The sequence below is a fragment of the Elephas maximus genome, chromosome 20, assembly GCF_024166365.1.
Source record: "Elephas maximus indicus isolate mEleMax1 chromosome 20, mEleMax1 primary haplotype, whole genome shotgun sequence".
In the NCBI taxonomy this organism is placed as follows: Eukaryota; Metazoa; Chordata; class Mammalia; order Proboscidea; family Elephantidae; genus Elephas; species Elephas maximus.
The window spans coordinates 50,737,743-50,754,181 of NC_064838.1; the positions used below are offsets into that span (position 1 = coordinate 50,737,743).

The 16,439-nt window shown below is 45.8% G+C and overlaps 2 protein-coding genes across 3 annotated transcripts in view; one reads left to right on the forward strand and one right to left on the reverse strand.

Annotated features, from left to right (window-relative positions):
* Window positions 1-3,968: 3,968 nt before the first annotated feature.
* LOC126063611 (C-C chemokine receptor-like 2) lies at window positions 3,969-6,316 on the forward strand. The gene is made up of 2 exons (XM_049862048.1): window positions 3,969-4,058; window positions 4,725-6,316. Exon 2 carries the CDS (start codon window positions 4,785-4,787, stop codon window positions 5,823-5,825), a length of 1,041 nt encoding a protein of 346 aa, XP_049718005.1. The 5' UTR covers window positions 3,969-4,058; window positions 4,725-4,784; the 3' UTR covers window positions 5,826-6,316.
* A 4,934-nt stretch (window positions 6,317-11,250) lies between these two features.
* The window catches only part of LTF (lactotransferrin), a 52,288-nt gene continuing 47,099 nt past the window's right edge, over window positions 11,251-16,439 (reverse strand). Inside the window, exon 17 of one of the 2 annotated variants that reach the window (XM_049862046.1) lies at window positions 11,251-11,406. In XM_049862046.1, coding sequence (XP_049718003.1) covers window positions 11,372-11,406 — 35 coding nt within the window. In that variant the 3' untranslated portion in view covers window positions 11,251-11,371. Of the gene's footprint in view, window positions 11,407-13,262; window positions 13,399-16,439 lie in introns of those variants that run through there. The other variant, XM_049862047.1, reaches the window with a different exon arrangement.

Genomic DNA, 16,439 nt, shown 5'->3' on the forward strand with positions numbered 1-16,439 from the left:
CACCAACAAGAATGACCCCATTATGATTCAGTTATTGCAGCAGTAAATAGATTCTTTCCTTTTGTCTCAACTCCAGGCCTCTAAACTACTCCTTCCTTCCCATTCTAGAAGAAGTTTCAGGAATCTCAGGGCCTGAACTTGGGTAGGCAGAATTCTGGGAATCAAGTCAAAATAGAAGAATACTTAAAGTGAAAGCCATACTAATTTCAGGAAGTTAGGCTCATCAGGAATTTACAAAACAACGTTTTTCTTTGGAAAACTTCAAATTTCACATGATTCGGTGCCTGCACATATGAGGCACCTGCCTGCTGCTATTTCCCTCCATTTAACCACAAAATGTGCAACGTGTACATTCATGGGGGGTTTCAAGTATCAAAGTTTGAAAGTCAACTCACTCTCTTGCCTGGCACTGACCAATGAGCATAAGGCAAGAAAGCATCATCAGTCACTGTCTTAGTTACCTAGTGCTGCTATAACAGAAATACCCCAAGTGGGAGGCTTTAACAAAGAGAAGTTTATTCTCTCACAGTTTAGTAATCTAGAAGTCCAAATTCAGGATGCCAGCTCTAGGAGAAGATTATCTCACTGTCGGCTCTGGGGGAATATCTTTGTCATCAATCTTCTCCTGGCCTTGGAGCTCCTCAGCACAAGGACCCAGTTACAAAGGATGTGCTCCTCTCCTGGTTCTTCTTGCTTGTTGGTAATGAGGTCCTTCCTCTGTGCTCGCTTCGCTTCTCTTTTATATCTCAAAAGAGATTGACTCAAGATACAGCCTAATTCTGTAGGTTGTCTCCTGCCTCATTAACATAACTGCCTGTAATCCTGCCTCATTAACATCATAGAGGTAGGATTAACAACACACAAGCAACATAGGAAAACCACATCAGTTGACAAAATGGAGGATAACTACACAATACTGAAAATCATGGCCTTGCCAAGTTGACACACATTTTGGAGGGGACATAATTCGATCCATAAAAGCCACCTTCACCTAGTCACTCAAGGTCAGGTATCCTGGCATGGCTCCAAATTGCCCAGCTGCAGGAGGCAGAGAAGCGCCAGGAGGAAGAAACACTACAGGCCCCAGGACTACAGCTGTCACCAATCGGCGGTTTCCCAGGACATGGTGGTCGTCACTTCCTCCCAGAAGCCACACAATCTGGGGGAGGAGAGGATCTCTGGGGAACTGCACAGCCAGGGTTCCCACCCTCACCAACCCCTCCACACAGTTGAGCGTTACTGAGTTTCCCTTTCTGCTTGGTTGCCAGTATGCTTGAAGTTAAATTTAGTGTTGAGTCACATTCTTCTGGGCTCTTTTTGTTTATTTTTTCTTTCTCTTAACAGCTTTTTCATTTTATGCTTCTATTTTAATAGCTACACATTCTTTATCGAAAGCTATCTCAAACACATTTTTGGCATTAAAAAGTCATTTCACCTAGAGATATAAACGCTTAGCCAATGTGTAAGACTGGTCCCCAAATTAGGTCAATCACAGGTACAATGAGTTGATCTGAGACAAGTTCAAAGAAATTCTTCAGTTTTTTTAAGTTCTTCTCAGTTCATCATTCTTCCAAACTGCCCTGTCTCATCTCACGATTCCAAATCTGAGCTGTTCTCTCAGTTTCCTTTTTCTCGGGCCTCCAGTCTACTCCCATCTCCAGCCTCGGTTTGGAGTTAAACTTGTTCTCCTCACATTTTCTCAAGCCCACACTTGATGGAGCGTCACAGTTCCCACCACTGAATTGTCCTACTCTGGGTTCTCCTTCTAAGAGGAGGGTCAGCCCCCTCAAGGGACCTGACACTGGTGTCTTCTGCTGCTGGAAAAACTCCTTGCTTCCGTCAAAATCAATGCCTATTGCCATGGTAGCTCCGTAGACACATCCAAACTCCCTAAGTGACCGAATTCCTGGGCTGAGGGCTGTGGGGACCATGGTCTCAGGGAATATCTAGCTTAATTGGCATAACATAGTTTATAAAGAAAATGTTCTACATTCTACTTCGATGAGTAGTGTCTGGGGTCTTAAAAGCCTGTGAGGGGCCATCTAGGATATTCTGCTGGTCTCACCCCTTCGGGAGTAAGGAAGAAAGAAGAAAACTAAAGACAAGGGAAAGATTAGTCCAAAGGACTAATGGACCACATCTACCACAGCCTCCACCAGACTGAGTCCAGTACAACTAGATGGTGCCCAGCTACCACCGCTGACTGCTCTGACAGGGATCACAATAAAGGGTCCCGGATAGAGTTGGAGAAAAATGTAGAACAAAATTCTAACTCAGAAAGAAAGACCAGGCTTGCTGGCCTGACAGAGACTGGAGAAACCCTAAGAGTATGGCCCCCAGACATCCTTTCAGCTCAGTAACGAGGCCACTCCTGAGGTTCACCCTTCAGCCAAAGACCAAACAGGCCCATGGAACAAAACAAGACTAAAGGGGCACACCAGCCCTGGGGCAGGGACTGGAAGGTAGGGGGGAATAGGAAAGCCGGTAATAGGGAACCCAGGGTTGAGAAGGAAGAGTGTTGACATGTCGTGGGGTTGTTAACCTATGTCATACAACAATGTGTTTACTAACTGTTTGATGAGAAACTAGTTTGTTCTGTAAACCTTCATGTAAGTTCAATTAAAAACAAAACAAAACAAAAATCAATGCCATTGGTCCTGGCACCAAGGTCCCACCTCTGCCCACTCCTCCCACAACTGACAACACTCACTCTCTGGGTTCCATTTTCCCAGACCTTCTCTTGGACCCCATCCTTCACCCACAGCACACACAGTCTGTCAAAAGTGACAGGAAAAATCCAAACACACACCATTTGCTCTGGTTCTCATTGTGGGTCCTTGATCCCCGTGTTAATTCAGGAAGTGGGTTTCTGTTAGTGCTGAAGAAAACCTGCTCACATTTCAAGAAGAGCAGAATATGTAAGGGCCAAGTCCAGGTCTGCATTATGTTGTTTAATCATTTTATTGTGGTAAAACATATATCGGAAACCCTGGTGGTGTAGTGGTTAAGTGCTACAGCTGCTAACCAAAGGGTCAGCAGTTCAAATCCACTAGGCGCTCCTTGGAAACTCCATGGGGCAGTTCAACTCTGTCCCGTAGGGTCACTATGAGTCAGAATCAGCTCGATGTCACTGGGTTTGGTTTCCTTTTTTTAAATATGTATAACAAACGTATTGCCATTTTAACCATTCTTCAGCAACTCAGTGACCTGAATGGCTTTTACCATGATGCGCAACCGTCACCACTATCTATTTCCAAAAGTTTTCCAACACCCCACACAGAAACGGAGTGCCCTTCAGCTGAAACTCCCCGCTCCCCTCTGCCCCCAGCCCCTGAAGATCAGGCCTTCTAGATGCACAGTTACCATGTAACCTGTTCCTCCCCTGCTAGCTGTTACCTGTTCAGAACGCTCCATGTCAGAAGCCAGAGGGGTCTCAGCCTGTCTCAGCACCTTAATATCATGCCCTTAGTATCACTAGGGAAGTCCCTAGGTGGTTCGAATGGTTAACCCACTTGGCTGCTAACTGAAGATTAGAGGCACCTCAGAGGAAGGGCCTGGCGATCTGTTATGGAAAAAATGCGCCATTGAAAACCCTGCGGGGCGCAGTTTGAACTACTCGGGCACACATGGAGTCACCAGAGTTAGAATCAGCTCCACAGGAACTCTGTTTGTTTTTTTTTTTTTTTTTAATGCCATGGGCTCAGCAGTAACTCGACTCCCTTATCAGGGGTAGCCAGAAAGACAGCTGTCTAAATGCCAAGGGAAAATCAAAGTCTGGGCGCCAAGGGGTGGGGAGAGGAGAAAACAACTTCCTGTTTTCTTTCAGTAAGAAATAAATACTGGAGGTCCGTCTGGTGGAGCTTTCAAGTCTCCTTGTTTCAGTTGGGCTCTGAGAGCTGCCGGCTGCTGGCTGCTCAGTTTATTTCCTTGCCCCTGAGGGTCAGGGTCAGTCTGTCCAGAAGAGCGCTGCACTTTTCGACCCTCCGAGGCCGTTCCCACAGCTCCGTGGATGGTGGCTCTGGAGACCGTGCCCTCCCTGCCAGGAACTCAGCCAAGTGGTAAGTCATCTATGTATTTAACCCACTAGGTCCATGCTGATACACACCATGGTTTCACTTTTGCAAGGTCTGTTTATATCCTTCGAGACAAGGACAGCTCAGCCTGTCACAGGAAGCTGCTTCCATGGGTGGGCAAACGTTTTAAACACCAAATTCTTGAAGTTAAACTGTGCTACTTTTTTTTTTTTTACTTTGTTCTCTTTCATTGGGTATTTTCTTAAAGGTTGTCTTCAAGTAGGCAAGGCATGTTTCTACCAAAAATCTTTAATTTCTACAAACACAGTGTAATACTTTTATTTTCCTCATGGGACCTAGCCCACTACTAAGCCTGTAACTGTTTAATGCGTGTATCAGTTACACTTGCTGCTCTCGGAAAGTAGAGACATGGTCAAGAAATGTTTGTCTTTCATCTGCTGAGTTGTGAATCAACTCTGACTAAAGCGAAGCACCAGGACAGGGAAAGGATGGCTGTAGGGGTACTAGCCGCTCAGCGGCTCCGCGGGAGAAAGACCTGGCAATCTACTGCCCTAAAGATTACAACATAGAAAACCCCATGGGGAAGTTCTGCTCCGTCCCGTGAGGTTGCTACAAGTTGGCATCAACTTGACGGCACCTGACAACAGCAGCAACGGCAGTGGTGTTAGTCCTGCTTTTTGTTTCCTCCAGGGCAATACAGCTGTGTGGAGGGAAAAATAACCTCTCGTGTATCCGCGGGGCAGCCTGAGGATGGCTGGTTACACGGCAGCCCCGGACGAAGACTATGATGTTCTCATCGAGGGTGATCTGAATGGCAGCGACACAGAACAATGTGACAAATACGATGCCAGGGTTCTCTCGGCTCAGCTGCTGCCAAATCTGTACTCCATCGTGTTCGTGGTCTGTCTTCTGGGCAACCTCTTGGTTGTGCTTATCCTGGCAAAATATAAAGGACTCAGACACGTGAAGAATATTTATTTCCTAAACTTGGCCTTTTCCAATTTGTTGTTCTCCCTTACCCTGCCATTCTGGGCTTACACTGCCTCTGCTGGGGGGAACCTCGGAGACACCATGCATACAATTCTCATTGGTGTCAGCGCCGTAGGTTTGTACAGTGAGGTGTGTTTCAATGTGCTTCTGACAGTGCACAGGTACCTGGTGCAAAGTCCTTCGCCGACACCCTGTACAGTGTCCTGCGGCATCCTTACCAGTATCTTAGTGTGGACAGTGGCCGTTCTGATCAGTTTGCCTAAGTGCATGGCTTACACACTTCAGATAGAAGGACAGGAAAACAAGTACTCATTTAGCATACCTCATTTTCTGCCAGCTGCTGAGAAATCCTGGAAGCATTTTCTGACCTTAAAGATGAACGTTTTGGGACTTTTGTTTCCACTGTTTATTTTTATATTTTGCTATGTGCGAATGAGACGAAGACTAACGTGCAGGGACAACGAGAATGGCCTTTTCAAGCTTGTTTTTGCCATCATGGCTGTCTTCCTTCTGATGTGGGCACCCTACAATGTTGTACTTTTCCTGTCTGCTTTCAAACAAGACTTCTCCCTGGATGACTGCAAGAGCACCTATGGCCTGGACCAGGGCATTCAGATAACGGAAATTGTTGCCGCCACCCACTGCTTCGTCAACCCTCTTCTCCACGTGTTTTTTGACCAGGACTTTCGGAGACACCTGGGCCATCTGCTCCACCTGAGTAATAACACATCACTGCAACCCGGGAAGGAATCTGGCCGAGACGCATTAGGGGAACAACCCGAGTCTTCCACTCAAGTATGAACCAGCTTCCATTCAAGGCAGGAGAAATAACATTGGCTTTTGTTCCATTGCATTGCTTCGTGTAATTTCTACACGTTTGTACGTAAAATAAGATACAGGGAGAAAGCGAGGGAGGGGGCCAAACACTGACTGAGCATTGATTTTGTCTCAGGCACCGTGCTAGGCTCTTTGTAAATGTGAGCTCCTTCACGCCTCACTACTTGTCCATAGTGTGGCTGGAATTATCCTTCTTTCTCTGAGATGGAAACTGAAGCTCAGACATTTGACTAAGATCACACAGCTAGCAAGTGACAGCGCTGGGAAGCAAACCCAGCTGTCACTGGCTCCAGAGCCTACGCTTCGTTCACTGCTCCAGGCTGCCAAAAATTGAGCAACAAAACATGGGAAATAGACAGTTTTAATCCCAGCCTGAGCACATTCCAAATTAGAAGCAACCCATTCGTATAGACGTGATTTTTTTATTGTGGTAAATATATATGTAACAAATCGTTTGCCGTTTCAACATTCTTCAGGTGCACACTTCAGTGACATTAGTTATGTTGAGCATCTTGTCCATACATTACCAACCACTAGTAATCGGACGAGCTGGCTAGCTGGAGGCTATGGGAAAAGGAGCGGTGAGGTGACTTCTTTTCAGAAGATCTCTGAATTCTCTTGGCTACTTGCCACACCTCCAAAATCCCCAGATACCCCCAACCTGTGAGTCTTCCAGAGTTTCTAGTATTTCTTTTAGTATCTCCTCCTGCTTGACATGAAGACCATGGAATTTTAGGAAATTTAACAATAAGAAATGTAAAATTGTGTTTAAAACCCATTGCTGACGAGTCGATTCCAAATCATAGCAACTCTCTAGGACGAGGTAGACCTGCCCATAAGGTCTCCAAGGCTGTAATCTTTATGGAAGCAGACTGCCACATCTTTCTCTCATGGAGTGACTGGTGGGTTCCAACCACTGACCTTTTCAGTTAGCAGCCAAGGGCTTAACCACTGCACCATCAGAGCTCCTTCAGAATGTGTTTAGGAGATGTTTGACACAATGTGTACTTTGTCCTTTTTAACGCAGCATGTACCTCAGGCCTCACCAGCCTGTGCCTACCAAATGATGTCCCACCTCCCTTCTACAGGCGAATCACTAGGACAGAGGTGCCCACCTGCCGCATCAGCAGGTGGCAGGGTTTGCCTCCATTGGTACCACCTAGATCTGTAAGGGTGGTTCATCTTTGATCCTAAAACAGCCCTCCTATCTCTGCCTTTCAGAGCCAAACAGCACACTCACTGGTCTCTTGATAATCTCACCCCAGGTCCCTGAGGTCTGGGTGCCACCCCTGCCTTGCTGTGCGTAGGATGGTAGGATGGTCATTGCTCTTGGCTGAGTCCTGCAGATACAGAGCTTGGCTGACTACCATTTCCTGGTGGCCCAGCAACTCATTTGTATGGAAGAGAATTTAGCATTGGTGCTTGCTAAAGGCTTTACCTGGTCACTTACCCCTGCTCTGCTCCAGGTCACCAGTCCACACTGCCCCTCCCAGCATCAGACATGTTTTTATGACACGGAACCTTAGAGAAAATTAGTGGGCTCTACGCTCTTTCACGGAAACCCTGGTGGCATAGTGGTTAAGTGCTATGGCTGCTAACCCAAGGGTTAGCAGTTCGAATCCACCAGGCGCTCCTTGGAAACTCTATGGGGCAATTCTACTCTGTCCTATAGGGTCGCTATGAGTCGGAATCGACTCGACAGCACTGGGTTTGGTTTGGTTTGGTTTGAAGCCCTTTCACAGCAGGCCTCTTCCTTCCTATCTAAAGTTTAGGGATGCAAATAGATACACAGGGGCTTCTAACCCAGCTGCCAACCACATTGAAAGCCCAAGTCCTTGCCAAACGCAAAAGCCTTTTTACTTTCTTTCTCAAGGACAGTGGATGGAAATTAAATTGATGAAATGAGGTAGAAAAAATCTTATTTTTCTTAACATCAGATTTCTCCATGTACCACCCCATAACTGAGGATCCCCAATTGTTGTAGATGAACTACTTGAAGAGCCCCTTAGGGGAGTAGGTGAGACTCTCAAGGAGCAGGCTTTGGTAACAATAGATGGCTCCAAGCGACATCCTATAATGGTGGGTCTCAAACACAGGCACACATCACAGTCCTTGTGTTGAAAAACAATTCTAGCCCCCAGCACAGAGTTTTTGATTCAGTAGGTCTAGCTTGGGACCAGAGAATTCGCGTTGCTAACAAGTTCCCAGGGAGTGCTGTCTTAGTCTGGGTTCTCTAAAGAAGCAAAACCAGTACAGCATATTTAGAGAGAGAGAGAGAGAGATTTATCTCATGGAAATGGCTCATGTGATTGTAGAGACTGGCAAGTCCCAAGTCAGTGGGTCAGGTCAGGTGTCAGGCTGGAGGCTTCTCCTGATTTACATACTGGCAGGGGCTGACAAGTCCAAGGATGGCAGGTAAGATGGTGGGCCACTAGCTCACAGCCTTCAGAGGCTGATGAATCCCAAGATCGGCAGGCAATATGTTGGCAACTGGCTCAAGTCCCAAGGACAGAAGTCAGATGATGATGAGCTGGGTGCAGGATCCAGAGCAAACAAGCTTTGCCAGAAAATCTGTATATGTATTGGATGCAGGACACACCCCCGAGGAAATTCCCTTTTCAACTGACTGGCTGCTTGCATCAGATCACAAAATGGGGGATGACTACATCACTACATAACTGCCAAACCACTGAGAATCATGGCCCAACCAAGTTGACACACAACCTTAACCATCACAGATGCAGGTACTACTGGCCTCAGGGTCACGCTTTGAGAACCACTGTTGTAAGAAGAAGGAACTCAGCTGACAAAAGGGTTTTGTTTTGTGCTGACCACAGTATGGAGTTTAGAAACAGAGCTGACTTGCTCAGGAAGATAGAGGGCGTTGGGGAGATGGGGGGTGAGGGGTGTGTGGTTGAGGGAGGAAAGAGGACACCTGAGGCAGCTGACAAATGGAGAGGAATTTAAGGGAGTAACAGATTGACTTGTGCCAGTGAGTTAAGTTTTGCTGAGCCTCTGACTTAAAACCTTTTCTCTGACACCCTGTGTTACTCATTGAGGCCTTGTGGCTAAATTTTCCCTTTTGAGTGATGCTCAAGGAGTTTCGGTGGTGCAGTGGTTAAGTGCTCAGCTCCTAACCAAAATGTCAGTGGTTCAAACCCACTAGCCACTCCGTAGGAGAAAGATGTGGCAGTCTGTTTCTATAAAAATTAAGCCTTGGAAACCCTATGGGGCAGTTCTACTCTGTCCTATGGGATCACTATGAGTTGGAATTGACTCAACGGGCAATAAGTTTTTAATAGAGCTTCGATCTGAGCTCAAGGTGAGTTGGAGTGCACACAGAGGTAACAGGTATGAACAGAAGCAGTCACACACAGCTTTTTCCTAGAACGAAGGATCCTTCATCCCAAAGGTGAGTGTTAGTCACCACCCTAAAAGACAGAAACTGAGGGTGACATATTAAATAGCAGGGTTTTTAGCTTCAAAGGGGATGTGGAGCAACTGGAACACTCATACACTGCTGTGGGAATGTAAAATGGTACAGTTGCTTTGGAAAAGTCTGGCAGTTTCTTTAAAAGTTAAACATATGCCTACCAGTCATTCTGCTCTTAGGTATTTACCCAAGAGAAGTGAACGTGTATGTCCATACAAAGACTTGTACGTGGATGTTCATACCTGTTTTATTTCTAACAGCCCCAAACAAACCAAATGCCCCTCAACAGACAAATGGTTAAACAAATCGTGGCATGTCTATATAGTGACATGTTGTTATTGTTAGCTGCCATTGAGTTGGCTCTCAACTCAGGATAACCCTGTACACAATGGAACAAAATTCTGCCCGGTCCTCTGCTATCCCCATGATTCATTGTGGATCAGATCCTTGTGATCCATTGGGTTATCACTGGCTGATTTTCAGAAGTAAATCACCCAATCTTTCTTCCTAGTCTGTCTTACTCTGAAAGGTCTGCTGATACTACTCCACAAGAAAAAGTAACAAACTTTTTTTTTTATTATTTGCTTTGTTGTTGTTGTTCAGAAAATACACAGCAAAGCATTCACCGATTGAACAGTTTCTACACGTACAATTCAGTAACCCTGATTACATTCTTCGAGTTATGCAACCATTCTCACCCTCCTTTACTGAGTTGTTCCTCCCGCATTAATATAAACTCACTGCCCCTTTAGTTTTCTACTTAATCTTTAACTTGCTGTTGTCCATTTGACCCCATATAGATAGTTCTTAAAATAGCACAATGCTCAAGGCAGACATTCCTTACTAGTTAAGCTAAACCATTGTTTGGTTTTAAGAAGAGTTCAGGGCGTATTTTTGGTTTAAGGTTTAAAGATTATCTCAGGACATTCGTTTCAGAGTTTCATCCAGCCCCCATGGTTCAACTGAGGCAACTATATGAATGACCTGGTAAGATGACTACACTGTCAAATATCCCTGTGATGGTTAATTTTATGTGTCAGCTTGGCTAGACACTAGACTAGATGCCATCCATAACGTAATCGAATGCAATGTAATGCAATCAGCTTCCATAATGTAATCTAATGTAACACAATCAATCAATACGTTGAAAAGAGAGTTTCCTTAGGATGTATTCAGTTTTCAGACTATAAATGGGTATTTTGGCAGAACTGTTTCACGCTCCACTCTGTACTCTTTATGTTTGTCTGACCTACAAATCTTGGGACACAAGCCTGTAGAAAGTCTCCACTCCCTTGAAGTAGATCTCTGTCTCTCTCTATATACGTATGTATATATATCTGGAAACACTGGTGGCATAGTGGTTAAGAACTATGGCTGCTAACCAGAAGGTCGGCATTTCGAATCCATCAGGCACTCCTTGGAAACTTTATGGGGCGGTTCTACTCTGCCCTATAGGGTCACTGTGAGTCGGAGTCAACCTGACAGCAATGAGGTTTTCTCGACTCATAGCAACCCTATAGGACAGAGTAGAACTGCCCCATACAGTTTCCAAAGAGCACCTTGTGGATCCAAGCTGCCAAGCTTTTCATAGCAGCTATAGCTCTTAACCACAGCATCACCAGGGCTCATTCATATATATATATATATACACACACACATAAATGTACATATATATATATGTATGTATATATACACAGAGTTCTAGGGAACCCTGACTAAGACAGTTCCCAAGGAGACAACAGTTGCTTGGTCTGTCCTTAGATTCCACACTATCAGATATGGTACCCAAAACTGCAGGAGAGGAGGAGTTAGACCAGAAACCTTGGAAAACTTGATCCAACTGTGCAAGTATTTGGCCAGACATATGGTTACAGTATAAAACTCTAAAAAGATGAATGGCGCTTTATAAGGAGAGGAAATCCACAGCATTTCTTATTTTATTTCTTGCTACAATGACAGCAGGGAATTGTGAACACAGATGAGACTGGCCAACTCCATCCTCAGGAAGGGAGGGGCCAGGGCTGAGCGCAGTGGAGGGCTGAGGCTCCCCAGGCAAGGCTGCTCACTGGCTTGAGTTTTACCTGCTGAGGAAGGCGCAGGCTTCCAGGAGTGCTGTGGGACACAACAAGGAGGGGAGTCAGAAACCGCCTGCTGCTGCTGAACAGGAACTGCTCTCTTGTTCTTTTCTTTTTTCAGTCAGTAAAATCAATAAGATTTTTAAATCAATCAATGATTCAGGGAAGATACTAAAACAGACACCTTTTTCTTTCCTTCTCCCACCCAATATAATACTCAATGCCTGCCACACTCACCTTGGCCTGGTTTCAATCCCACCCAGAACCACTGATACAGAGATTTCTGGCCCTACCCCCATTCTTGGACTCTCTCCACATCCAGTAGCTCAGACTCTGGGTGAGGGACCAGGAACCTGGATGATCTCAGTGCACAGGAGAGTCCAAGCACACTGAAATTTGCGAATCATCACCTGGAACCCAACCAGAACAACCAAACCAGTTGCCGTTGAGTGGTCTGGCTCATGGTCACCCCATGTGTGGAGAGTAGAACTGAGTTCCATAGGATTTTCAGGACTGTGACCTTGTGGAAGCAGATTGCCAGGCCTTCCTTCCAAGGTGCCTCTGGGTGGGTTCAAACCACCAAACATTCAGTTAGTATTTGTTGTGGATTGAATTGCATCCCCCCCCCCCCGACCAAAATATGTGTTGTAAATCCTAAACCCTGTACCTGTGGTTAAAATCCTATTTGGGAAGGGGTTTCTTTGTTATGTTATTGTGGCAGTATTAGGGTAGGATATGTTTTAAACCAGTGTCTTTTGAGATATAAAAGAGCAAATTAAGCAAGCCAGCAGAGATGGGGGAAGATGGATGCCATAAACCCAAACCAAACCAAACCCACTGCCCTCGAGTCAATTCCAACTCCTAGCGACCCTATAGGACAGAGTAGAACTGTCCCATGGAGTTTTCAAGGAGCACCTGGTGGATTCCAACTGCCGACATTTGGTTAGCAGTCCTAGCACTTAACCACTACGACACGAGAGCTTCCCTTTTAAAGCCTAGAGGCCACATATTTTAGCCACTGCCAGGCTCAGATATGCTAAGCTGATCTAATTTATTAGACTCTACAGCACTGGTTTGTAATATTCTTGGAGCATGGGGGACGGTTCTCTTACTCCCTTGAAATCCCTAAAGATACTACTGGAAGGAACACCTGGGTGAATGGAATTGTAAAATGGGGATTTTGGATAATCATTATAAATCACTAAGTCATTATCATTGGTGAAATCCAAAAAACTTTTTTTTTTTTTTTAGCTTTATTTTTCGTTTCAGTATCCAGAAGAAGGAAACCCTGGTGGCATAGTGGTTAAGTGCTATGGCTGCTAACCACAGGGTCGGCAGTTAGAATCCACCAGGTGCTCCTTGGAAACTCTATGGGGCAGTTCTACTCTGTCCTATAGGGTCGCTGGGAGTCGGAATCGACTCGACAGCACTGGGTTTGGGTTTTTGGGTATTGGGGAAGAAACACTGCAATGCTGCTTTCTCATTGCCATTTCTAAGGCCAAAATGAAAGAGAAAAGTGAAACCATGGGAAGTAACGATGACCTCCCTGGGAGGAAAGGGTGGTGGCTATGGGAAGAGAATGCTCCCCATACAGTTAAATTATGGAAAGGAGTTAAGACGCCCATACTCTACCCACGTCATTTTCAGGACGAGATGCTGAGATTGACTGTGGCTCAAGGTCAAAGAGAGGCAGAGCTAAGGTCAGATAGCCCATGCCACCTCCACTTGGTGGTGGTGGGCCTGGTGGAGAGAACCTCACTGGTGCCAACTGTTAGTTCTGCCCACCCCTCGTTCTGTCATGACGGGTCATGTCTGCCCCTTAGAAATGCAGAGCCAAGATGGAGGAGGACAAGGTTTCCCCAGGTAAAGATGGGTTACAACATGTACCTGAAAGCTCCGATGTAGCCATAGTATCACTCCTTGCTGTTGGGCACACACTTGTTCTGGCCTGAATCGTCACCAATGCACAGAGCACACAGACGGGATCCCGGGTCAGCCCCAGGGGCACAGCTTTGGCTAAAGAATTCATCTGTACAAAAGGAACATGAGAAGTCAGCTCGTCTACCTGAGTCACCATGAGCGGCCTTTACCTAACAGGCGATGTGGGTGAGGGCTTGCAGTGTGTGGCAGGGAGAGAAGGCCCCTGGAAGCAGTTTGAGCCAGAACCCCTGAAGTCTTATTAGGATTCCTTTACGGTGGGAAGTAAAAGATCTGTTCTGATTAGAAACAGAGGCTACCCTTCAGAGGCAGGCAGGTGCCTTTTCCAATGTTTGGAAGCCAGGGCCTATGAGGAATTTAGACCTGAAGCTCCAGGACGTTGGGGGAAAAAAAAATTTTTTTTTCTTCTTTTAAAACTGCATCCAATCTTAAGGTGCAGAGATTCAAGCCCCCAAAACAAATCCGTTACCGTCAAGTTGATTCTGACTCATAGTGACCCTATGTTACAAAATAAAATTGCTCCATAGGATTTTCTTGGCTGCAATCTTTATGGACACAGATTGCCAGGCCTTTCTTCTGCAGTGCCACTGGGTGGGTTCAAACCACAAACCTTTAGGTTAGTAGAAGAGCACGAACTATTTGCATCACCCAGGGACTTTTTAGGGTGCAGAGAAACGGGCTGATATTCCAGGTTTTAAACTTGGGTGGGTAGGTGGGGCATGGGAAGTGGTGTGCACCCTTGACTCTGGGAGAACGTGCCTTCAAGCAACAATTAACCTGCAAATTCCCCACCTGGAAACTCCTTTCCCTGAGGCTCCATGATTAAAAATCCACCCTCCATGTTCAGAGGTCCACAGCACGATGTCCCTGTCCCCCAGGATGGCCAACGCACGACTCCCTCTGGAACTCCTTACCAAATTTACAGGAGCCTGTCTGGGTGAAAAGCAGGGCTCTGGGGACGTTCCTGCCTACAGTCCTGGAACGGCAGTGTGACAGGACTTCTCGACCTTCACTGAGTTCCAGGTGATGTGGGCATCTGCCTTACTAAGGACTGCCACGGCAAGATACCCTTGTACAACAGATGACAAAAGAGCAAGTCTTAGTGGGCTCAAGGACAGCTGTCTGCAACCCAGCCCAGAAGGGGTCAAGAAGCATCCCCAGGAGCTGATTCCCTCAGATAACTGGTCATCCCGAGGTGGCCCCAACAAGCTTAAGCTGTTGCCCCATGTGGAGGTAAGATTGAGCTGAGCTATGAAATAAAGTAATGAAGACAAACTGATTCTCTGAGTTCTGGGGACTCTCCTTGACCAGATACACAATGTCCCTGACCTGTAAACCAGCAATTCACCTTCAGGTGTGGGCTACTGAACAACTAACACTGGACAAAGCGAGTGCCTTCAATCGTGCATAAACCCCAACTGCATGTACGCAGGCAAGGGCAGTGACAGCCACCAAACTAGCTGCTGTGCAGATGCGGGAGCGGGGGCGCTCTCCAGGGACCTTCCCTATGCTAATTCGAGTCACCTTGAACTGTGGGAGGGTTATCCTTGTCCTGATAAGGTGCACCTGACAGGCTTTCCCCAGAGCTAGTGTGGAGCCTCCCCCAGAGCTGAGCAAGCACTACTTCTGCCAGGCAGGTTGGGGGTGGCACATAGAGTGCTGGATTTGATACAGGAGACCCTGGCTCAAGACCAGGATCTGCCATAGTATTAACTACAGCTAATTCTATAGACTTCAGGAAACTCTCTGAGCCACTCTTTGTCCCTCTGTATAATAATATGAGGGTGAGAACACTTCTCTTTCCATGTGGCCAGACCCAAGAGGAAATACGTGCCAAGTGTGAAGGTTGATACAGATGTTAACTATAATTATTCTCCTGTGAATGGTCTGCATCTTCAAAAGTGCTTATGGCTTCTGAGGCTGTGTCTCTTTCTGTGGGTTTTTTAACCCCCCCCCCACCCCCAGCTACAAGGACTTGCCCTTGGCCCCAAAAGTGGCTAATTCCAACTCACTTTCTGATCATCTATTCACGCAATCAGAGCCATCACCAACTTGGGATCCTGAATGAACAAACATGAGCAAAACGTTACTAAACACTCTAATTTATTGAGAATCATTTAATCTCAATAATGCAGAATCAAATCTAAGGAGACTAAGCCCCAGCAGTTGCATCTAACAGAAATGAGTATATGTGTTCCCCAAAAGGCATGCACAGGGCTGTTCAGAGCAGCACTGTTCATAATCACCATCATTATGGATGAAATTGTGTCTCTCAGAATATGTGTTGTAAGCACTAACCCCCATACCTGGATTATAATCCTAACCCCATAAATGGGTATAATCCCATTTGGGAATAGGTTTTCTTTGTTAAGCTAATGAGGGAGAATTAATATAGGGTGTGTCTTCAATCAATCTCTTTTGGGATATAAAAGAGCAGATCAAGCAAGCAGGCAAGGAAGCACAGAGAAAAGATACCCACCACATGATCACCAGCAACCTAGGAATAGAAGCTGAAAAGAAATAAGGACCTTCTGCCAGAGCAGACAGAGAAAGCCTCCTCTTAGAGTCAGCACCCTGAATTTGAACTTCTAGCCTCCTTAAATTATAAGAAAATAAGCTTTCATTCATTATAAGCCACTCACATGGGGTATTTCTGGTAACGTAGCACTAAGAAATTTAGACAGCCACAGACTGGAAATTGCCCTAATGCCCATCGACAGCAGAAGGGATAAATAATTGTGGTGGAGTCACATGACAGAATACTCTACAACGGGATTGGATGTTCCACAACCACAGGCTCACATCGATGAATCTCACAGAGATAACACTGAGCAGGAGAAACCAGACACAAAAAAAGTACATAAGTACATGCTATGGGACTCCTTTAAAGTTCACAAACAGGCAAAGCTGATCTGTGCTGTTACAAGTCAGTACGGTGGTTACCCTTAGGAGGATGGAGGTGGTGACAAGAGGGCCAGAGAGGACTTCTGAAACATGATCTGTCTTAATGTGGGTGCTAATCACATGAGGGAATACAGTTTGTGAAATGTCACAAGTCGTACACATAGTGCACTCTTCTGTATGCATTATATTTCGCTAAAACTTTTTCTGAAGAAGATGAAACAAATCTGT